This window comes from Anser brachyrhynchus (genome assembly GCF_964034855.1).
Source record: "Anser brachyrhynchus genome assembly, chromosome: 1".
NCBI lineage: Eukaryota > Metazoa > Chordata > Aves > Anseriformes > Anatidae > Anser > Anser brachyrhynchus.
The window spans coordinates 62,781,978-62,805,411 of NC_137694.1; the positions used below are offsets into that span (position 1 = coordinate 62,781,978).

A 23,434-nucleotide genomic window follows, 5' to 3' on the forward strand; every position below is an offset into this window, starting at 1 on the left:
AGGAATGATAGATAGTTCCCATGCAAAAAAGCATGTCACATTCATCTCCCAAAAGGGCAAGAAAGGAAGGCTGTTCAACCTCACTTCAATCCTTGGGAAGTCTGTGTAGCATATCCTCCTGGAAGGCTTTTTCAGACTTGTTACGGTGGTTAGGAGTAGCCATCACAGCCTAACAAGGCCAAAACATGCCTGACCAACCTGATTGCTGTCTGTAATTTTTCTGATTTTCTTTGTTGTTGTTCTTGATGGGAATAGGGGAGGTTTCATTTGTATAAAATACAAAACTTCCACTATTGGTAATTAAGCACTGGAGCAGGGGTTCCAGCCATTGTCCTTATGGATTTTAAGGCCTAACTAGACAGAGTTTTGGCAGCCTGCTCTTAATTCAGTGTGGACCCTACTTTACACAGGAGATCAGACTGAGACCTGAGTCCGTTTCAACCTAAATGGTTCTATCACTCTGACTCAGTGGTTATTTACCTGGTGTAAAATACCTGAGGTAAAAACCTCAGGGTTGGCCCTGAGGCTTGATACTATGTGGTATTTTCATCAATGACTGAAATGGTGGAATGAAACACCGCTCAGGTCAGCAGATGACACCAGGCTGAGGGGAATTGGCTGATAACGTGGAAAGTAGGAATGCTGTTCAGAGGGGACCTTAAGAAGTTAGAGGAATGTATTGACAGAACCTCAGATTTTAACAAGACAAACACAGAGTCATTTTCTGGGGATGGTGTAACTTTCATGTGCTAGTACAAGCTGGGGATTAATTCACTCAGAAACAGCTTCCCAGAGAGAACACAGGTTGCACCGTTTGCAGTGTGCCCTTTCATTGTTGAAGGCCGCCTGCACACTAACAAGTCCAGTGTGTTTGAGAGAAGAGTCCAGCAAATTTGACAGAAGCAGTTGTTTCCTTCTTGTCAGCACCTCTGAGCCCACATCTGGATTAGTGTGTTCAGCATGATGTTCTTTGCTGCAAGAGACATAAACTGGAGTGAGGACAGAGAAGAGCCGTGTGTTGGTGTTGAAGGGGGTTTGGATTTTATGATATATAAGGACAGCATTTCTTCAGCTTTAAGAGATGTTAGGGGATTAATATTAGCCTTTCAGTATTAAATGCAGGGGTATAAAGAAGATGGGACTGGACTTTGCTCAGAGGTGCTCAGCTACAGGACAGGATGCAGTGGTCACAAAGGAAATTGATTGGACACAAGGGAGAAGATCCTTCACAGCAGCAGTGGTTAAGCACTGGAAAAGGTGGCGTAAAAGTCTCGAGTGTTTCTGTTTTTCAGCATTGAAGTGAACCAGGCTCCAAGTAATCTGATTAAACTTAAAGGATGGCTCTGCTTGGAGCAGGGAGGTTGTACTAGACAATCTCCTGAGATTGCTGCTGACCTTACTTTTCCTGTGATTCTATTCTGTTACTTCTGACAATCTAAGATTGTCATTCAAAATCTTGCACTAAACTGAGATTTTGCATTAAGCATGTTTCCTGAGTCCTTTGATAGAGGTTAGTGGGAGAACTAAGTTCTAGAGTATGTAATTTAGACAGTACTCAAGAAATTAACTTGAACAGATCTTTTTAAGGATTTAATTCCACCATTACAGGAAGTTAACGTGATACTTGCTTTCATGATGAACCCAACTGTAAGCTATTTCAAAAGCAGAGAAGACTTTTTAAGTGTTTAGAACTGAGCTTTGAGTTTTTATTTTCCTGTCTTTTATTGAATGTTGGTAAGTAGTTTTCAATTAAAGCTGTTACTTAATCTTTCTAAATGAATACTCTGTAGTTATCTGTGTATGTGAGTTTTCTAAGTAGGACATAAGATGACTGTGTTGTAAACATCTTTTATTCCGTCTTGTGTAGTAACTGGAGATTCACAGAGAGGCTTTTCTTAACCTGTAATCAGATTTTAGTAGAGGGGATTAAAGTAGATACCTGCTAACTGCTGGTTCTCATGTTTCATGTGTTGAACCAGTTTTTAATGTTAGTAAGTAGTTGGTGCCTTAGGTCTTTGATCAGCAAAGAAAAACATTACTGATCTGGTTTACGCCAGACTTAATCTCAAGCATCTGACTAAGTGAACTCAGTGTATTCTGGGAAGTTATTAAAAGAAGTGATCGTTTCCCTTTGCAAGGGCACATTCCTTTCCCCAGCTTTGCACAAGCATTTGCACAATTGTTAGTGAATTTGTAGGCCCACTACAGAAAGTGGAAATAACCTTTCTTCAGGAGCAGTGTGGCCTTTGAGTGAAGGTATATTTTATTTTGAAGTCGGTATGGCTCTTTTTCAATCTGATTTGTTTCCTTCAAAGTACCCTTATAACTATTAATCTTGTTTCTGCTCTGTTAGGCTCCAGAAGATGACAAAAATAATCTTATAAAACTTCCTGCGAGAGCTGTTGGGATGCTTTTTGGCTAACATACATAAGAGATTACTTTCTGTGCTATTTCCAGCCCTGGCCTGTTAGCAGGGCTTGGCTGAGCTCTTCATCTCATTCTGTTAACATAATTAGCCATGTCTTCACCAGAGCTGCCTTAGAGATGAGACCCAAGTCTTGACCTTACACTCTAACTTTCTTCATATCCTGTGAAGATGTGAATTGGGATTTGGAGCTTGTTGCTGTAGCTACAATATATAATTTCTTTGCAGTTGTGAATATTTGAATTTTCTAGTACCTGTTCATTCATTTTTTAGACACTACTGTATAGATAAAATATGTTTGCGCAAAATATGGCCTGTCATGGCTGACCTCTCTGAAACTGAGAACCCAGCTGCCTACAAGTCAACATCTCTACCTGGCTTACTAACCAGGATACTTCAAATGGAAGAACAAGAAAATTCAGTGTGGAGTGCTCATCCACTGAAGACAAAAATCAATATTCACAGGGCTGTGCATTCAAAGTTTAAAGGAGCACAGCATTTTGTTTAGTTGATCTTTGACAACATTATCTGGGATGTTAGATATGTTCCACATCACTGTCTAGCCAAGTAAAAAGCTTATTGTTGCAGCTGTGGTGACTGCTGTCTTTGGCAGCAGCCTACTGCCAGTTTGAATCATGAGGGTTCAAGCAGTCTTTTGATGTTCCCATTTTATTGGTGATCTTATATGAAACTTACATGTACAGACTTATTTAAGCACATAAACGACAGCTGGTGTACATTAAGATTGAAGCTCTATATCTTTAATTGAAATTCAATTAAAAGTCAACATTTCCATGCCTAAAGGCACTTTCTCTCTGCAAAAGTGGAACAATAATATTTTTGAGTTTTATAACAGTTGCTCTTTAATAATTGGGGGGGGGGGGGGGGTAAGGTTAAGGGTTTTTTATTTAGCCTGTAAAACTTTCAGAGGGCGATGAAACTGTTCCAGTGAAAGAGTTCACTTATTGTTTCCATGTGTATGGATAGAACTGTAGACCAGTGGTATCCACAGTGTTTTGATTATGCACCCCATCAGTGAAAAATAAATAATAAAATTGAACAAGCACCACTAATGCATTAAGTTATATAAATGTACTGCTTTTTTATTTGTTATATACATGTACTACTGTGCTAATATATTATGCATGTAAGACCCAAAATAGAAATTAAAGGATGTGATAAGGATGAAATAAACAGTTTTTACAGCTCAGTTATGGTGCAAAAAATGTCCTCACCCCCCAGTAGATTATCTTGCACACCCCTTCAGGCATGTGCGCCCCACTCCAGAGACTGCTGCTCTGTATCCTTTCTGATGTTCACATTCTATTAGCTGGGAATGCAGTATAAGCAGGTGATCTAAAAGCCAGAAAGAAATCATCTATGAAGAGTCCTGCAATTTTTCTGAAATGTTATAAACTACATTGAAAGCAGTTGCTTGTTATAGGATTTGATCCTTGTGTATGAAGTGAATTGACTTGTTTTCCCTTCCTACTTCTATATGTCTTAGACTGAGAATGGGGAAGGCCAAATGAAGCTTTATAACATCCAGTGGGCTGTTGTACAGTGGCTTTTCACAAACACAAAATATATGGATATTTGGCTTTGTTTATTACAGAATCTAGGAGTACATTTTTGTTCTTCAATTTATTATTGTAAATGATAGTGTATCTTGGTTACGTTAGTTCAGGCTGAAACATTTTGATGCTATAGTTTGTGTTTGGATGCTGCTAATACACTTCCTTAGTGCTCGTATTCAAATCCATATCATGTCTTTTTGGGATGTCTTTGTTTGGAGACTTCTTGCAAAGTACTTACCTATAAGCAAGCTTTAACAATCTCTAAAGGAATCCTAGAAAACTTGGTGTTTGAGTGATTAAGTTCATTGTCCAGCAGGATTTTTTCCTGCAACTAGCTTAGAAGAAAGCAGAAGAATCTGTCGTATATTCTTTCAAAAGAAAGATATCCTATAGTGTAAGCCAAGCAGCTGAGTATTTAGACACTTAAAGGGGAGCTTTGGACTGTCTTAATCTTAACACATGATGATTTTAAAGTACAAAATATCATTTTTGACCATTAACTTTTTGAATATGAAGCTGTACTATGTGATGTCCCAAGAGCTAACTTTCATGAACCTCTCCCTTATCCCCTTATTTACCGTGTCCTCACATGTGGCAGACATTAGATGCTTCAGAGCCTGTTTTAAGGTATTATCTGCATACACGTGCTATTCAAATGCCAGTTGTTTTCAAACCGATGAAAAGTGGTGATGTGCAAATACAAATCAGTAGAGCTTAACTCCCTATTCAAGCAAAGTATGCAGAATCCTTATGTGTTTTTCAGACTGATGAGGCTATTTGTATGCTGTTAGCGTACTGTGATCTGGATGAGTGTGGGGTTCTTTTGTTTTGTTTTTTTTATTGGATCACAATTGTTAACATATCCCAGCCAATGGTCTGTACTGAAATTCAGCAAAGTAAGGGAGAAGTTGCATCACAGGACTTGCACAGCAATGAAGTTGTCAAAGGTAGTTAGACTTTCAGTAGCCTTACTAGTATCTTACGTGTTATTGTACTGTGGTGAGTATCCATAGCTAAAGCTGTGGTGGACGCTGTTGAGAGGTACAACTTATTGCTGTTCTAAAAATTGTAAATAAAGCTATTTAAAGTTAGTTAAAACTAACTCTCTTATGTTCAACGTGCTTCATAAGCCCTAGTCTACTACTTTGAAGTCCTGCTTTGAAGCTCTCATGCTACTGAATGTTCTTGCAAAGTCCTGATTTCTGAGACCAGAAAATGCAGAGTATACTATTTAAACACATGAAGTTAAACACTGTTGTGCTGCTTTGACTTTGATTGGGATTTATTATAGAAAGAGTCAAATAGCCTATTGGCAAGGAGAGGAGAACTCTGAACACCAGGAAAGGTGTTCTCGTTGACTGGCCTGCAGTATAAGGCTGTGACAATGTAGAACATCAAGCGCAGAAAAAGATTTCCTTCTAATAGTCTATTCTTCCACTCTCAGAAGAGAGCTGAGACAGGAGTAAGGGGACTGCAGAGGTTTTATAGAGAAGTATGAATTGGTGCTGCAGCTGAAATTATTCTGATTGTTTTTCTGTGGAGACACAAAACTTGAGGTAAGATGCTAAATTTAGCTGTGACCTGAAATACTTAGCTCACTTGCACAAATGAACAAGAGTTTACCATATGGCCTGTCAGTATTTGGTGTTTAGTAACTTCTTATCATTGCTGATGTGCATTAAATCAGTTTATCCTTAGTTGCACAACCCAGAATGAAGAAACAAAGCTAATTAGGCATTCACTGAATTAAATTTAATTTGCACCTTAAGGGATGCCTCAATCTACTATTATAAGGGGCATTAGAATATAACTTCCTGTGTCCTGATTTGATTAACTGCCTTCAGACCTTTTTGTGTCATATTACAGATTTAGTGGATGCTATTTTTAAAAGAGTGAAGTTTTGTAATTGTTTTTTGGATTATGGATGGTCTATACTCACTTGCTAGTAGTTATGATGCTGACTTATTTCTGTACATGTAGCTTCTCAGAATGCAACACCTCAGCATGTGTAAAAGCAGGGAAAGTAACTTAGAGTAGCCAGATAAATAAGATCCCAGTTAGGGGTAGGAGAAGCAAAACAAGCAAACATGGGCATTTTCCACATACTATAATGACTTTTTGTTGTCAAGTTACATACTGCACTTGGGCACTCACTAAACCTGAAATTCAGTGTGGAAGGAGAGCCTGAGGCTCTGATGTAGTTTTAAATGTGTAGGTGAAGAGAAAAAGGAAATCAAGCAACTTAAGTTTGATTTTTATTAGGCAATGACTTAAATATTTGGATGGAACATTCTTTGGTGTATTTGAAGTTGTTAGATTTTTTTCAAGATTTTTTGGAGTGATAACTTTAAATTTTGCTTGTGTGTTTGTTTACACTGAAGGGTGAAGATGTCAACCGGACACTTGAAGGTGGGAGGAAGCCTCTTCACTATGCAGCAGACTGTGGACAGCTTGAGATTCTGGAATTTCTGCTATTGAAAGGAGCTGATATTAATGTACGTACATCATTTTACAAACAGTTTAGGGTCCCTTTTTCTCCCACATACGAGATAGGTATAAGTGCTTAAATGGTTACTGGAAGAGTTGGATGAAACAGCAATTTGATTCATTTAAGAATGCCTGACAGGTGTTCTCCTAAAGGTTAGAAGCTTAAAATTACATTTGTTAAATGTTCTAACACTTTGAAACACATTAGGAAAAGCTGTATCTACAAGAATTAAATTTCATTTGACGATGATTAGAAAAATAGAACCAGCAATCATATCTAAAGGGTGACATGAAATGCATGTTAGATTTGTTGAAAGGGACTTCAGAAGACATTGCAATGCGTCCTTGGCTGGGGCAGGATCAGCTGTGTTTAAATGGGAATGCTTGTCTTTTTATTTTATTGATTTGAGACATTTTTATTGCACAAACTGTCATTTTGCTGTAGCTTGACATGCATGGCTTCGTGTCATGAAAAGATTTGGCTGAGCAGTATTGGCACTTCAAAACAGTCCTCCATGAAGTTCCTATATACTTTAACCATATACCCCAAATGCCATGCTTCAGAATACCTGCCTAAAATTAATATATATAAGACATTTTAGCTTCAGACCTTAACAAAACAGCTTGAATTTTCTCATCGGTGCCTAGAAAGATTAGTAGTTCCTCAGGTGTTTTACTAATTCAGCACAAAATGGAGGAAAAAATAAGAAAATTTCTGTTGCTACACTTTTTACTCTTTCCAGGATCATAGGTTAGAGAGAAGAAGAAAGCACAGAGAATGTTTCCGGCCATAATGGATTTCTGAAGCCAGACTGTCTGAAAAGTGGGAGAATGGGGAGTGCTCTTCTTAGACTGGGCAAAACTTTTCAGCTGAAACCTTGCGAATTTTATCATTGGCCTTAAAAAATGTAGACAAACTTTGGAAGAGCTATCGTGCTGTTCCCTGACTGATTTTTAAACACACTTATTTTTAAAAGGCAGAGTAAAAAAATCTGAAGGAATGCATTTCTGGAAAATATTCTTAAATCCTTGACTTCACTCTGTGGTTGACAAAAACAAAATGAAGTTAAGCGAAACCTTTTAATACTGTCTGAAATTGTGTTTCAAATAACTGTGTCTCAATTTACAGGCTCCAGACAAACATAATATTACACCACTCTTATCAGCAGTCTATGAGGGCCATGTTTCCTGTGTGAAATTGCTTCTGTCAAAGGTGAGATACAAATGTTTAGAACAAGTTACCCATTAGTGAAGTATGTTATTATGATTTTTTAATAAGATTTTGCTGCTCCAGCTAAGATCAAAACATCAAACAAATGTTGTTTATTTTACTAAAAGAGAAAGGATATTCTTGTAATGAAAAGATAGTTGAAAGAAAATGTTCTAGGACTTCTGCGGCGTAGCAAAAGTAATAGCAACCACTAAAAGAGTATTTATTGTGAGCTCTGAGTGAAGAGTTAACAGCAGATCAGGCTAGATTACAAGTGTGTTTGTTCAGCGGACAGAAAAGTGGGATTTTGCTGGAGTAGCCATTTAGGTGTCTCATGTCCACTGCGAAGCTGGTCAGAGGTGCAGTTTCCCTCTGTTTCTCTGAGATGAATGAAAACCTATCAGGGTTGAGAAGTTTAGGTTGAGGGCAATAAAAGCAGGAAGGTGGCAAACTTTCTCTCCTATAGAGCTTGTAAATTTTGTCCAGAGCAGAATAAACTTATCTGATTTTGGTCTCTTTTTGATTTATATTGCAAAGGTGATCAATTTTACAAAGCAGTAGTTAATTCAAGCAGTGTTTTGTCTCCATAAGTGCTCCTTCTTGTTATACCTCATTTCCTTTGAAGAGAGAAGATTAACAGTGAATTTGCAGTATGTCAACCCACTTAAATTATTCAGACAAAGGAATATATATTTCGTGCTACGCATGACATTAGTTTCCAAGGTAAAATGGCTTTCCTTAACTGCCTTAGCACTGTATGGATTTTATCTCTACTTCACAGAAAGTTAACTAACATTAGCCTAGGTCAGAAAAGTGAAGAAATGCTGTGACTTTTAATTTAGGATTCAAACGTTATATTGGTCTTTTACATTTGTTGAAAGGACTGGTCCCTCATTTAGGACCAAAGAAACTTAATATCTGTACAGAAAAGAATTTTTGTATAACTAGTGTAGAATTCTTACATTTCTCAACATTTGTCTTCGTGGTGTGAATGGAACTTTTAGTTTATTTTACTGGTAAAGTATATAATAATTTAAATGAACAGACTTAGGCTCTTGTTTTCTGAGCTGCTGTTCTAACACAGTTCAGAGCTGTGGTGTATAATGCTTGCTTAAATACAGACTATTGTCCTTATGTCCTGTTGTCTGATTCAACATAATTTCTGATACAAGCTCAGTTCTGGGAATTTAGTTTGTTCAGAAGTAGACTTGTAAATTTTCATACAATTTTGATAATTTGTTCCATGATGTTGAACATATTGCTAGCTTAGAAGGCTTATTTTTATATTTTGTAGCGAGGACTTCCTTTGAGAATAGTCCCTTGCAACAGATTGCCCCACGTGGTCCATAACTAGAAAGATTTTAATGTCTTAGAAGTGCACATACTATGTAAATCCTTCATTCTTCAAGCCAGAAAGAGTCCAATTCAAAGACAGTAACTTTTTCTCTGCCTTAGATGCCAGTGGCCAAGACAAATGTTTAATTTTCTGCATATTGCTGTAATACTATCTCCATCTTACAGCCTAGGGTGACTTACAGATGTTTGGTACCATGCCTCTATGAGCATTAAACTGCTAACATAAAAAAAGCAACATCTAGTGATTCAGTTAGACACACTTGGTACAGTACTAAAAGGTTCTGATTCAGGGAGAGTGTATTATGAGAGTGCTTCTTTAGGTGGAGCTTTTCAATATATAAAACTTAATTTTTTTGTACGGAATTGGCAGATTCAGTACATTACTGTGACCACTGTTTTTTAACTATTAATTAAGTTAATACGTAATAATCCCATGACTGCTTTTTCTTGTTGATTAATCTACTGTGACAGTAATTCCTAGAGTTAAGACAAACTTGCCAAGTTTTTAGAGAACCAAGAGGTTTTAGTTTAAAACATATGTTAGTTTCAGTGAATTTACCTCATGATTTCTACATAATTTTTGTTTACTGTATGGTTTTATACAAAATGGGATTTGCAGCAGTGTTCATATGGCTCTGTATGATTGTATCTTGTAATGAAATTGGAAATACAGGCCTTGAGGGTAGGGCTAATCCTAAGTTTTGAGATTTTTAAAAATGTTATTTATATATCTACTCATATTATTGATATACTCATATTCATTACAAAAGATCTCCTTTATCACACAGTGTATTTCTTGCCATTTCTGTTTTGAAGTGCTTTGCATTCTAAATAAGTTGCTCTGAACTTGTTTCCTGTGAATGCCTCAATTTGAGTTCACGCATGAATTTTCTGGTATCTAATAACAATTATGCATGGATTGCAGTTAGTGATGGCACTGAAGTCCACCCTGAATTAGCTTTTTTTTCCTCACACAGTTCTTGAGAATGTATTGATCTCTGTCCTTGCTATAAATTGATTGGAATTGGTGAAGTTCAATGGTCATAAATATGAGGTAATCATACAAAGATATGCAGAATGTGAACATAGTAGAATGTGAACTTAGTCTAGGATGAGAGATTAGAAAAATGCTGTTGATACTAGATAGCTTGGGAAAGCTTGTATTAGTTTTCAGATTTCTTCATGGAGGCCTAGGTGTTGTACCACATCTGCTAGTTTCCATTGACATGGGCTGGCTGATGAAATATTTATATTTTTGATCTTTTATCACCGCCTCTCAAATTGACGTGGTTTGAGTGGCCTCTTGATTTTAAGCTGAAGTAGCCTGGGTTGCTTCAAGGTTGCTTCAAACATGTACTGTTTGTTGTTGAATCTTGTGATCATGCAGTTCTACAAGGAATGTATGCAAGCTGCGAAGCTCATAATAGAAACTGTTTACACTACGAAGAACTTAATCTAAGAAGTAATGAGGAGACCTACACTGACTCTGATTTTGTTAGCTCAGTTTCTGCAAAAGTTTTTAATGTATGTGTCACTTACCAGAAACACAACTTTCTGTAGACAGTGCTAATAGTTGAAGTCACTGCATCAACTGTTGTCCCTTAAAGAAGCAGTTTTGTGGAATTGCAAGTCACTTTCAAAAAGGCTTTCCTGTGATAAAGCACTGTTTGTTACTATTTTTATTTCTTAATAACGGCTGTTTTGGTGTTCTTAGCTAATACTTATTGCACATATGTAAGCTGAATGTGTGAGACATTCTAAAATGAAAATGATTTCTTTGATAAGTGAAATCTGGTTGTTTATCCAGGAATCATTAGCAGCCCATACTCAGACTGCTGGCTCCACACAGCTCAGAATTTGAAACATATTGGAATATAGTATGACAAGAGAAAACATTGAGTTGCATAAGCACTCTGAGCTATCACCAGCAGTAGAATTATTTCAGTAGATCAGTAGAATTATTTCATGTGGCCGCATTTAGAAATGGACAAAGAATCTAGCCAGATCTTACAAAAAGCAGCCTCATTGGTAGCCTCGTCAGAATCGATATGGGTCTGTGGAGGTGGGGAGAGATGAAAAACGACTAAGCAGGTATTGTTACTGAATGTATTGTAGCATATAGCTAACATGAAGTCACATTTTGTGTAACCAGATAACTAAGTCGTATTTAGATGTTCAATTTGTGATGTTCTGCAGTAGTTTCAGTCACATAAGACTGAAGGAGTGTTTGTATGCTTTTTTTTTTTCATGGCATATTATCTCTTCTAGAGGGTGAGAGGGAATAATGAGCATGCTGTCTACCAGCATTCACCATTGAAGGTGAAGCTGCAGTTCTGTTACAGCTCAGCCAATGTAAATATTAGTTGCCAGCAGAACAGGCGATCCTGTTTAGTCATCTAATATTATTACCTGTGTATTCTAACTGCTTCTTTACAATAGCCCTGGCATTGACCCTCTTCATTTGTTCCTGTTGCAAGTTAATTTCCTGTAGTTAGTTTTCTGCAAATTGAGGTTTCCAAATTTGTTCTGTTTTAAATTTTAGTTCCTTGCATTAGTTTATGGGATTAGGAAAACACTGATGCCAAATCAAGATGGAATGGAAATACCTTCAGTTTCAATTCTGTTGCTGCCTTGGGAAATTTTGCAGCGCTCATGCGGTGGTGACATACCTGTTCCAGAGGGTGGTCTTCCGGGTTTTTGTTGCAGTCTTTGCAAATGTGCAATAGAGCCCATTTTTGCTGTCTTACTGCTCACCTTGTATCAGTGTTGCCTTGTAAATGGCAGATATTTGCTTGTTGCCTTATACTAACTGCTTACTTCGTTGTCTTTGTGGCACTGTTTTTCTAGGGGTTGGATGAACTTCAGCTGAAACTTGAGAATAGGAGACATGAAACAGATGGGAGGAATGAAGCTATAGTCTGTCTAGCTGGCTCATTAGTATATTTTATACCCACACTTGCCTCATCCTATCACTTACAGTGGCTCAAGTGGTCTTGTTCTGTATGTTGCCACACTTCATATTTATTCTTGAGGAACTACATGGAAATTTTATTAGTTTTGGTAACACATATAAAACACAGCTCTTGCTGTTTTTCCATATCTGGAGTGATGCATCCTTAGGACATCTGTTTTAAGAAAAAAGTTACTCAAGGCTAAAGGTTACTCAAGGCATACTTTTTGCCAAGCCTGTATTTTTTTTCATACGAATCTATATTCCTTGACTGTGCAGTATTAGATTTATGTCTGGCTAGCAGCTTATGCGGGAAGCCTCTGGAAGCACCTGATCACAGGAAATCAGGTTGCTTGGATGCATGGTTGCATTGCCTGGGTATTGAACTTGTAATGAAATATTTGCATCTTCTAACAGCAAGAAAGCTTTTGGTTGCTTCATTTTAGCAATGAAAATAAAAATATTGAAAGTCTTTATGAAAAAGTAGGGTAGCCAGAAATAATCCAAATATACAATAATTTGGGTTAATAACAAGTTTTTGGCCTTTGTATAGGAAGTAACAGTTGTAGGTGGGGTGAGACGTCAAGGAGGTGAAAAGTGAAGTGAAATAAATACTTGGAAAAAGAAGCTGTAGCTGCATGCTCAATGAGAGGGGATTTCACTGGTAGGAAAGTCTAGAATATTCCTACTGAAAACACGGTATGCCATGCTGCCACCCCTCTTCTAGTACAGTTTCAGGAAACTCGAACTGATTACTTCTGGATAAACTTATAATTCCTAGATCTTATTTCCTGCTTCTTCCTTCCTATTACAAATGCATTAAGTTGTTTTGTCAACCACAACTTCAAGTTATGAAATAGCTAACATTTTCATAACTACCTAGAGGTCCTGCAGCACTTCATTATATACTAGAACTGGAATACTATGAAAACTGCAACGTAGAGCTCCTTCCTTAATCTTGTGTGTTACAATGCTTTGCCAGTTACTGTCATGGGTGAAACAGACTCAGCATAGGGGAGAGTACTGTTTGCTTACTTATTGCTTACTGATAACAGACTAGAGCAGTGAGAAACTAAAAGCACCTTCACTCTCTATCCACCCTTTTCTACCTCTTCCCTTTGAGCAGGGGAATGGGGGTTACGGTCAGTCCATAAAACTTAATCTCTACCCCTACTCCAGTGTGGGGTCCCTCCCATTGGATGCTGTCCTTCCTGAATTGGAAGTCCTGCATGGACTTCTCACAGACTGAAACTCTTCAAGAACTGTTTCAGTATGGGCCCATACCAAATGGTCAATACTTCAGGAGCAAACTGCTCCAGCACAGGTCCCCCACGGGCGGCAGCTCCCCCCAGACCCTCTGCTCCTGCGTGGGCTCCTGTCCACAGGCTGCAGCTCTGGCCCAGAGCCTGCTCCTGTGGGGGCTCTACACGGGCCGCAGCCTCCTACAGACCACATCCACCTGCTCCACCGGGGGCTCCTCCACGGGCTGCAGCGTGGAGATCTGCTCCATGTGGGACCCGTGGGCTGCAGGGGGACAGCCTGCTCCACCAGGGGCCTCTCCACAGGCCGCAGGGGAACTTCTGCTCTGTGCCTGGAGCACCTCCTCAGCCTCCTTCTGCACTGACCTTGGGTTCTGCACGGCTGGTTCTCTGCGTTTTCTCATTCCTCACTCCCAGCAGCTGTAGCACAGCAGATTTTCCTTTCTTAAATCTGCCTCTCCCAGAGGTACAACCAGTGCCACTCATGGCTGAGCTATGGCCAGCAACAGGTCCCTTTTGAAGCTGGCTGGAACTGGCACTTACCTGACGTGGGGCAGCTGGGCCACACTCTCATAGTCCACCCCTGCAGCCTCTCAGCTACCAAAACCTTGCCATGTAAGCCTTGTATATGCAGACACTTCAGAAATTGTAGGATGATTGAAGGATAAAAGTATTCAAATTCCTGTCTTTGAAGGGTATTAAGGGCTGCCTAAACCAAGGGATTTAGCTCCAAATTTCTTGTTAGAATCCCTGCAAGCATTTAAAGAGTGGTGATCTGTGAAAGGCAGGTAACCCCATAACATTTGTTTTGACCTTGGAAAGAACATTCATCAAAAGCAGTGAAGTACTATAAGGAGAAACTGTGCAACGGAATTTCCTGGTAGATTTTACAGGAAGTATTTGAAATGTGATTTAATATTTATTAGTGGTTACAAATGAGTACTCTAGCAGGTTGACACAGTAACTTTTTCAGCTTCAGAAAGCCACAACTCTATAAATTGCTTTTACCCTTTGGTAAATCCTTTGTTCAGTATTGAAGTTGATTACAAGGATTTATTTTTTTTCAAGCTTTGACCTGCTATGGTGGTTGTATATGCTTAACCTCCACCATTTTATTTTTGTAGTGTTTTCTTCTACTCGTGAAACAGCAAAAACATTTTTAGATTGTTCTTTTATGATGAATCTACTTTGAACTGTAGCTTCACACATAACCGTAATTGATGGTGATATTCAAATTCAGACGTTTTTCCTGTATGAAAAGTTAGATATAACCAACATATGGTTATTTTGTGTAAACAACGTGACTTGCATTGTTTAAAACAAAAAGAAAGTTACCTGACTTTGCTCTCACAATTGTAGTGCATGTATAGTATTACTGGTAAATACCTAACATGGTTTAAGAGTAGACATATTATACTCATCTAAAGGCACTTCCTCAAAAGTGCCTGTGTTTACATAGTTAATTCTGAAGTTAATGTTTCAGTGAGGACTTCCTGATACCTTGTTCAGATGCTTTGATTTTGGAATCTTGAGTGCTCAATTTGAATTATACTATAAGAAACTTAAATACAGACTGAAAGCTTCAAAACTTAAGATAGTGTTTGAGTGTGTTCAAGCTAATTGTTGTGCTAATTGTAGTGATCAGCCATAATCAATTACTGTGATGATTTAGATGGATTGGATTTAAATGTTTTTTTACCACAGCACAGTTGTAGCCTTCTTTGATGGCTTAAGTTTGTCCAATATCAGCTAAACCAAAACATTGATAATATGGTAATTTAAACTTAAATGTTTGTTAGCATGTATACAATATTCAAATAGCATCATCCTTCCAGACATTTAAGGATTAAAGCTTTAGTGCTAGTCTGAAATCATCTTTTCATCATAGAACTGTAAAATGTACTTAAGTGTGTAAATGGAGGGGGTGTTTTGTACTTGAAACTTTTCTGTACGTTAGAAAGGATTTAATCTTCCATTTGGGAACAAGATTTTAATGTTTGTTCTCTAAATTGCTGCTACATGTACGCTTGATAAGCCTACAAAAAGCTTAATTAACCTACTGTTACTGGTAACTAATAATACAGTGTCATTGATTCTCAAGTTTGAAAGACTCCAAGCACTGAAATACACAATTCATAAAGCAGGGTTTTGTTACCCTCAGTAAGGGATGGTTGAATTTACTAAAGTAAATGAGTTAATCTTTAAGAGTTAATTTCGAAGTTAATTTTTAAATTTGTCAGCAGTAGCATAAACCTTCTAGGTCAGAACTGAGGCATGCTCTTCTAATAAACACTTATTTTGGTTACAGTATTTCGACCTCTGATATATCATTAAAACATGCTTTTTGATGAATCCATTTGTCAGATTCCCACAAAACTGCTCTTTTGTATAATCAATCACTTTTAAACTACTAATATATATATATATAGCCCAAAACCCGTTTGGGGAATTCTTGGTATATCTTTAAAATTTATGAAAAAAGATGGAATATCATACCATAGACCTGCTGAAGAACAGACCTATGGAGGTTTGTAGAGTGATACCAAAAACTGATCTGAGTTTGCCCAAAATATACTACAGTAAACAAGAGCAAAACAACGTGAAAGTAATTAGCTTTAGTCTAAAGAGCAATTTGTTTTAAATTCTAAGATAGGGCCTGATGCTACCTTAACAGTAGCTTTTTTTTATCTAATTTTAACATATTTCTTCCAGGATTTTAAGACTTTTGAAAATATTCCTGGTCATTTTAAACAATGAAGTGGTTTGCAGCATATAGTGAATTTGAAGTAGAGCAGAACTGTAATATATTGTGTTCAGTTCTTTCACTTCTGCCTTTTCAGTATTATTAATGTTAAAGAAGATTAAGGATATTCTACTCTTAGCGAAGAAGTGAATTATCAGTAGTTTTTGACGAAGTTGGAAATGAATTGTCTTAAGTACCAAGAATTTAGTTTACAAGGTAAAGATGCAAGCATTCTACAAAACAAAGTAACAGATAAAATGTGCACTAATAGCTAACATAAGTCATTGTACTTCAGTTTGCTTTTAGTTTTTGCAGAGATAGCAGAGGTATTTATTTAAAAAGCAGAAATATATAAAAATTGTTTCATGTTTTTCTTCAATATGAGTTCTATGTTTGAGTTTTAAATGTGAAAATATTTCTCCTACATTACAAAAGATAAAAGTTTTGTGTTACAATAGATGTTATTTAATCAGTTTTGACTACTTCTAATGGAGGTTGCTATTTGTGGCACAGTTCATCTTTCAGAATACTTCTACTGTTTTTGTAAAATATCTAATACAACTTGGTCTTTGACAACTTGATCTTTGCTTGCTACTAAAAATGTGTCACCTAATTCAATAGCATACTTTTAATTTAGCACCTTTTTTCTCTGACAGTGGCAGGATCAATGCCATTTGAGAAAAGTTTTGGGCTTGACCACATTTGTTCATTTATTCCTCTCGTATTGGGGATTTTAGAGGCTTGCATGTCTATTTAGAGGTTCAGAAGTCTTCTGAAGTCACTTCCAAAAGCATTCTCCAAGAATTCACCCGCATCCTTTTTGAACCAGATGATGTCTGTCTCTGTGACTTCAACTGGAAACTGATCCTGAAAGTCCACTGCTTGCTGTGTAAACCAGTCTTCTATTAGCTAGGTTCATCGAGCATTATCAGTTTGAGTTTCACAGGGTTTGAACAGCTCTGCATTGACTATCTGCCACTTTCAAGATTTTTCTGAACTGCAACTGTACCACAGTAGCTATTGTGCTCCCTTCAGAGCATTTTTAATACTTCTGCTTTGGACAATGTCTTAACAACAAACAAGAATGTTTGCTCTGTTTCGTGTTGCCAAAGAGTGTGTGTGTCTGCGTGTGTATATACACATTTTAAGGAAGGAAACATAAGCAAGAGAACATAAAACAGAAGATGTTAATACCTTTTACTTTGGGGAAGTAGAGAATGCTGCGGAATCACTTTACTTTTATGAAATTTTCATTAAATTTGCTTCCTGGCAGTGTCGTACTTCTGAAAATTGAAGTGCTCTTGACCTGAACTTTATTATTTTCTTCTTATTATTGAATGCAGGCAGGAATCTTTCTGCGTAGCTAAAGAGCTGTTCTCCTAATTTATGAACACTGAGTTTATTAAACTTTATTAAACCTAAACTTTAATAAACCACGTCATTCTTAGGTGGTCATGACCTTTATCCTACGTTCAGTAAAGCTGTTTTAGAAATTCAAGTCTATCATGTCTAGCTGTTCTGAAGTACAAACGTACCTGAGGGAGAAAAGCAGTCCTAAGTCTATACTAAAGTTGTGTTAAAAGTTACTTCAGTTAAGTTGTCTTTTATACTATAAATGCTGTACATTTGTGGAGAGTTGGTGTTTTTAGTGGAAAATCTTTCACAAACGTTGGGTTTCAATGATTTCAGCCAAAGGGTGTGTTTGTGTTGACCAAATGGTCTGTCCCCAGGAAATGACTAAGTCAGCTCATGTTCAAACCCAAAAGAACAGTGATACTGCAGCATACAGAATGTACCATTCTGTCCAAGGATGTTGCATAGTAAGAGGAGAAAGGTAAATGTTACCACTCCTGTCACTGCAGTGATTTATTGCTTACATACAAAACATATGCCTGTATTCTGCAGTCTGAAAAGTGTGGAGAATGTGAGCAGCCTGTAAAGAGTTACTGCAATTATTAGTAACCTCCATGGAATTCTATGCTGGAGTTCAAGACAATTTTATTTTCACAGGCTTTCTCTGATAGCAGAAACCTGTCTCCCTGCCCAACAGCTGACTGCCACCAGTCTGTTCAGCTGATGTCTTGTGCTAAGGGTCTGTAGGAGCTGAAAAGGAGGTAAATGGCTGTAAGCAGGGTCAGTTTGGCCAGTGGACTACAGGATAAGCACTACTGTGTTTAAAAAGTACTGCAAAGACATCTCCTTAGAATGGCAGGTGGAATATTTCTGTCTTGGCAGCAAGTTACAGTAAGGTGAGATCCAAAGTACTAGGAACAATTATAGTGGGAAGTGTAGCGGCAAGAGTTGTCTTGGGAACAAACAAGGTATTACATGTGGAAGTTCAGCTGGTTTTTGTGTGTGTAACCTTTTCTCAATAAAGAAGCTCTTGAAATTCTAGATCCAGTATGTTCTTAGAGAATTATTGGGTGTCCTTTACAATTAATCTATGCACTTTCTCCCCTTTAATGTACTGGAGAAGAAATTTCTATTTTATAGACAGGTTATAGATGAAACTAAAGGCAGAACTCTTCAGCACGTGTTCTTGCCAAAGCATGTCTGTACCCACAGTGTTCTTCCTGTCATTTGATTGAGCTAATGCAGGCATTTTAAAGTGAGAATTGCATATCTTTTCATGAGGAGTTATTTTGGCATCTAACTTATTTTCAGGAAACATCTTTGTCTTGATCTCTGTAGTTCTATATTCTCTAACTTTTATCCTTTAATTTATTTAACTACCCTATTTATGATTTACTCTGGGTTTTTACTTTTACATATAAGACTACACAGTGTTCAAAACAAACATGACTAATTAATCACTCCTTGCTTTTGTGGTTTTTTCCTTCCACATTTCTGGCACTGGGGCTGCTTCTGTGGTTACCATTCTCCTACTGCCCATTTGGTACCCTTCTGCCCATTTGGTACATCTGTTATTATCCATGAAGTAATACCAGATCTGTAAATAAAATTCCTCCCTATTCTGTTTTGTTGTTTTTAAGGTAGGCATAGCTTATTCAGAAACTTATTCAGAAAGGTTGTTCGATTTTTCATTTAGAATGACTTAAGTTTTTTTCCATGTAGTAATAAGGTTTTTTTCCTTCCAAAATGGAAGGGAAGCACAATGCTAGATGGATGTAATCTGTTATGATATAGAAAGAAAACACTTTATGTAAGCTCTGAAAGATCTTATTGACTAATTTAGAAAGTGGAAAAAGATGCTGCACCATAGATTTCGTAGAAATGTATGAGACAAAACTTTTACATTCATATGAATAGTTACTGAATACAAATTCTTATAGTTCTGTTCTACGTTAATTGATAAATTGTTGATCTTGAAACTTGCTCTGTGACAAAGGTTTCTTGGCTTTTTTTCTAGCTATGAAGTTTGAAGTTTAGCTGCATACTGAATAGTTCAATAAGTAAATGTGGCCTGTTTGGTTTCTAAATGAAAACATGCACTGGACTGAAAAGCTGTAACTTAATCAGTGTAATTATCCAAGTTAAGTAACTGTTGTGATGTGCTTGATACTTACACAGCCTAACTTTATGAATTGACAGTCCTTCTCAATGTCTTTACAGGGTGCTGATAAGACTGTGAAAGGCCCAGATGGACTAACTGCCTTTGAAGCCACTGACAACCAGGCAATCAAAACTCTTCTTCAGTGACGGATGGACTGATATCTTAAATGTCTCTCCTGTGGCCTCACACTGCTGCCTGTCTGTCACTCTTTGCATCTTCCAGCTTCTTCAGCTAAATACTTTGGGGGGAGGGAAATTCTTTATGAATCAGACTAGTTAGGGGCCTGTATCGAAGATAACCTGTTTGGAGAGGATTGAAAACAATTATGAGCAGTGTCCCTCTAGGACTGCTTTTCAGTGCACAATCTCTTCCCATTTCTAGTGAAAACAGAAGAAGAGAGACCATGATCTTGATTTTTTGGCTTGTAAACCTTCTAGGTTAGTACTAAGATTTTCATTGGAAGATTACTTTAGATGGAAAGTACTGTGCTATGTACCTGAAACTAATTGTGAAGGGGACAATAGTCCCATGCTATTAGTGTCTGCTATAATCTGAAGTGTAGTAATGTAGGTGGCTGGGTTGCTTTTCTCTCATTTCTCTGTGGGTAGCTTTATTCTTCCTCTGCCTAAAGCTTACGTTGCAGTTTTGAGGACTTTTGATACTAGTTATTGGAGCTGGTCTTTTTATTGACTAATTGGATGTCACACTAATATTTTTTCTGACTCTTGAGTAAACCAGAAAAGATGAGTTGAGGCATGGTGTTACACTCCAGAATATCTTTCAACGTAGTTTTGGATGCTTGAATTTGAGTTTTTTCCTTTGCATGTTCTAGTCCAAGACAGGTTTAAAACAACTGTTTTTGAGAAAGTTAAAAACATCATTGCACTTATTTCTAAAAATGATTAGAAAAGATAGAATTTATTCTTTATTCACCACATCAGCATAAAATCTATCCACGTGCAAAAGCTCCAGGCTGTTTTGTATGCAAAGATAATCAAGTTGTGCAAAATAAACAGTAATTATTTAGACATAAATGTCAGGTGAATATAGTTGCTAAACTTCTCTGGTAATTTAAATACTTGGGAGTTCTCTAAGTTGAGATCTTAAGAACGGAAAGACTTAGAAGTTGAAAGCTTCACTTGCTCTTATTGCTGGAGAAGGCAAAGTAATTGTGGGTATCCTTGATTTGGTGCTTCATTATTGGCTGAACAAACCTCTTAAATTTCATTACTAAAGCATGGGGCTTGTTCTGAAAGTTCCCACTACAACCAAACCACATTAACCATTGACTTCTAGATATGACTTATTGTACCAGTAAATATGGCAGTGCTATTGAGAGCCTTGACAACTCATGAGAAGGTATTTAAGAAATTATGTTAGAGATTCCAGTCACATCCTATAGTCCTCAGGAATGCCTGAGCTTCTGGCTTTCATCTTGAGAATTTTCATTAGAATGCTGATTCACCCAAGACTGAACAACAGTTTTTTTAAACAGAATTGAGTACCACAAACTATAAATCTTTTCTTTTTTTGAAAACAGATTTCAAACTTTCTGATAACATATACAGAATACAGAAAACAATGTATATAGTATCTCATGCTGAATTCATTAAAGTAGCTGATACTACTTTGATATCACTGTTGAAATTGAGAGGATATGTAGAAATAGGCTGGTGACTACAACTCATAAATATTTAATGGAGACTTAGTTTTACTTGAATCATGTTGCATATTATTATTGAATGTTTCAGCTATAAAAAGCCTTGCATTTAGATTGTAAAATGAGAACAAACTGATTTACACATACACGTACATTTATATCCCATAAGGAAAACAATGGAGCAAACAATCAACTCTGGCCATCAACAGTGCAGTGCAATTACTTTTTGCTTCTTGGATATGGGTGTCGAGGAAGAGCAGAAAGATTGGAAATCAAAAATAAATCAATTGGTGAGCTGCTGATAAAAGATGAAGCATGTTTGGTGAACAGTGCTTTTAATGACTATTTAAAGAGAACTCTTTAATCTTATCTCTGATCAGTGCTGAATTGTCATGTCATTGTAGTAGTGTTTGAACACAGGCTATAGGTTTAACTCTATTCAGCTATAAAAGTAACCATCTTTGGCATAAATTTGCCTCCATATTATGCTAGTCAATACTTAGCTATTAAAGTACTAGTCTAGAAAACTGCAATCTGTTTTTATGTGGAAAACTTGATTATTCAAGTTTGTATTGATTAGTGTCAAGTTGTCTGGCCATAGTGTTTGTTTTTTCTCCCTGTATTCTTTGCTGCACTTCCCTTAAACTAGCTTCAGTGAGCATTATAATAGTAAAGAAACATCATCTTTGTACTAACTCTTGCGGTGATTCACTGAGGTAATTTTGCCTCCCTTTTTCTACAGTTATGTGAACACCTTATTTTTTTCTTACTTCACTTGAGGGAAAAAATGCAAACAAACTTCAGTGAGACAAGTATTAATTTGGCTGTAATATACACCCAAGCTGCCTTTCCAGTTCGTTAAAAGATGGCATTTAATGTTTGACTTGTAAAGAAGAAATACTCTTTTGCTTTTTGCACTACATGAGAGGTGATTGATCATTTTGTCCAGGATTAAAAAAAAAAAAGCTAAATTCTTTTGTAATTCTCTAGAAACTGGGCTTGTTCATTCATTCCCTTCTTGTTAATTATATTGTGGGGAAAAAGTAATGGGTGGGTGCCTGTATCTTTGAGTAGGTCCTAACTAGATGAAAATACCAAACTGTAAATTATTTTACATTCTTTAAAGAACATTTAAATACTTTGTCTGACTGGAATCACATACAGTTGGAAATCCACTCTGTTCTTAAACCTTTTCCTTTGAAACTTGTGCTGAATAACTTATAACCTAAAATGTATTTTGGATTTTGTACCCTCTGCTCCTTTTTGTTAAGGGGGAGCAAATTGGAAAAGGAATATAGTAGTTAAATGGAACTTATCCTTGAATATGACATTGAATTATTAGTAGAAGAGGCTGGTAAGAGTGGAGTGTCCTAGGTCAAGCAATTGCAGTGTTGCATGCAAAATTTCAAAATGAACTTGTCTTAATTATATTTTGTAAATGGATAAACAATCATCTTTCTACGCAGTGATGGAAGAAAATTAGTGCTCTGTGCATTTTGATATTTGACTTCCTCTTTTCACCATTGTTAACTGTTTTGACACAGTTGGGTTCATTATCATGGTTCATAGACATCAGAATGCTAAATGATACTGTATTTTTAAGTTTGTGTTGCAAGAATGAATGGAATAAACTTGAATTGTGCGATATGGGAATCTGGAGTCTTACTTCTTTTGCTTCTGTGTTTTATTAATCTGTTTGGCTACAACTTTGTATTTGCCTAGAAGGCATTTATGCTTCATCTCCCTCTTTACAGTGATTAAAATACTCAGATACTTAAGATTTAAATGTGGAATGGAAGCTCCCTTGAGAACTAAGTATATAAAGCTTTTGATTAATTCTGTGGTCTTGTAGTCTGCATTTCCCAGTTAAATGGTAATGCATAATATTGAAGATCTGTTATTCATCTTAAAATTTAAGAGGCATTCTGTTGTGGAGGGATGTCCCTCTTATTACCTGTTAGGGGGACTATGAATTACTTTAGTCTTTATCACAGAAAGTAAACCAGTTGTTTACAGAAAACACAGATATATAAATAAAATTGTATACAAATGTATATTTGTTATTCTTCCTGACTTTGTCAGGGCTACCTGCAGTAGTGATTTATATCCAATTGTTTGATATGGTTTATTTTTAAAATACGGACTTTTGAATAAAAAAAAATTTGAAGTGGGAAAATTGTATGAATATGAAAAAAAGTGAGTATTCTAAACGAAAATTAGTTTCTATGCTAAATTTTGGAAACCGGGACTTAA

The 23,434-nt window shown here is 36.8% G+C and overlaps 1 protein-coding gene across 1 annotated transcript in view; it reads left to right on the top strand.

Annotated features, from left to right (window-relative positions):
- Positions 1-22,834, top strand: part of MTPN (myotrophin) — a 41,876-nt gene extending 19,042 nt beyond the window's left edge. Inside the window, exons 2-4 of the mRNA XM_080553084.1 lie at positions 6,384-6,497; positions 7,619-7,702; positions 19,581-22,834. Coding sequence (XP_080409210.1) covers positions 6,384-6,497; positions 7,619-7,702; positions 19,581-19,667 — 285 coding nt within the window. The 3' untranslated portion in view covers positions 19,668-22,834. The remainder of the gene's footprint in view (positions 1-6,383; positions 6,498-7,618; positions 7,703-19,580) is intronic.
- The last annotated feature ends 600 nt before the right edge of the window (positions 22,835-23,434 follow it).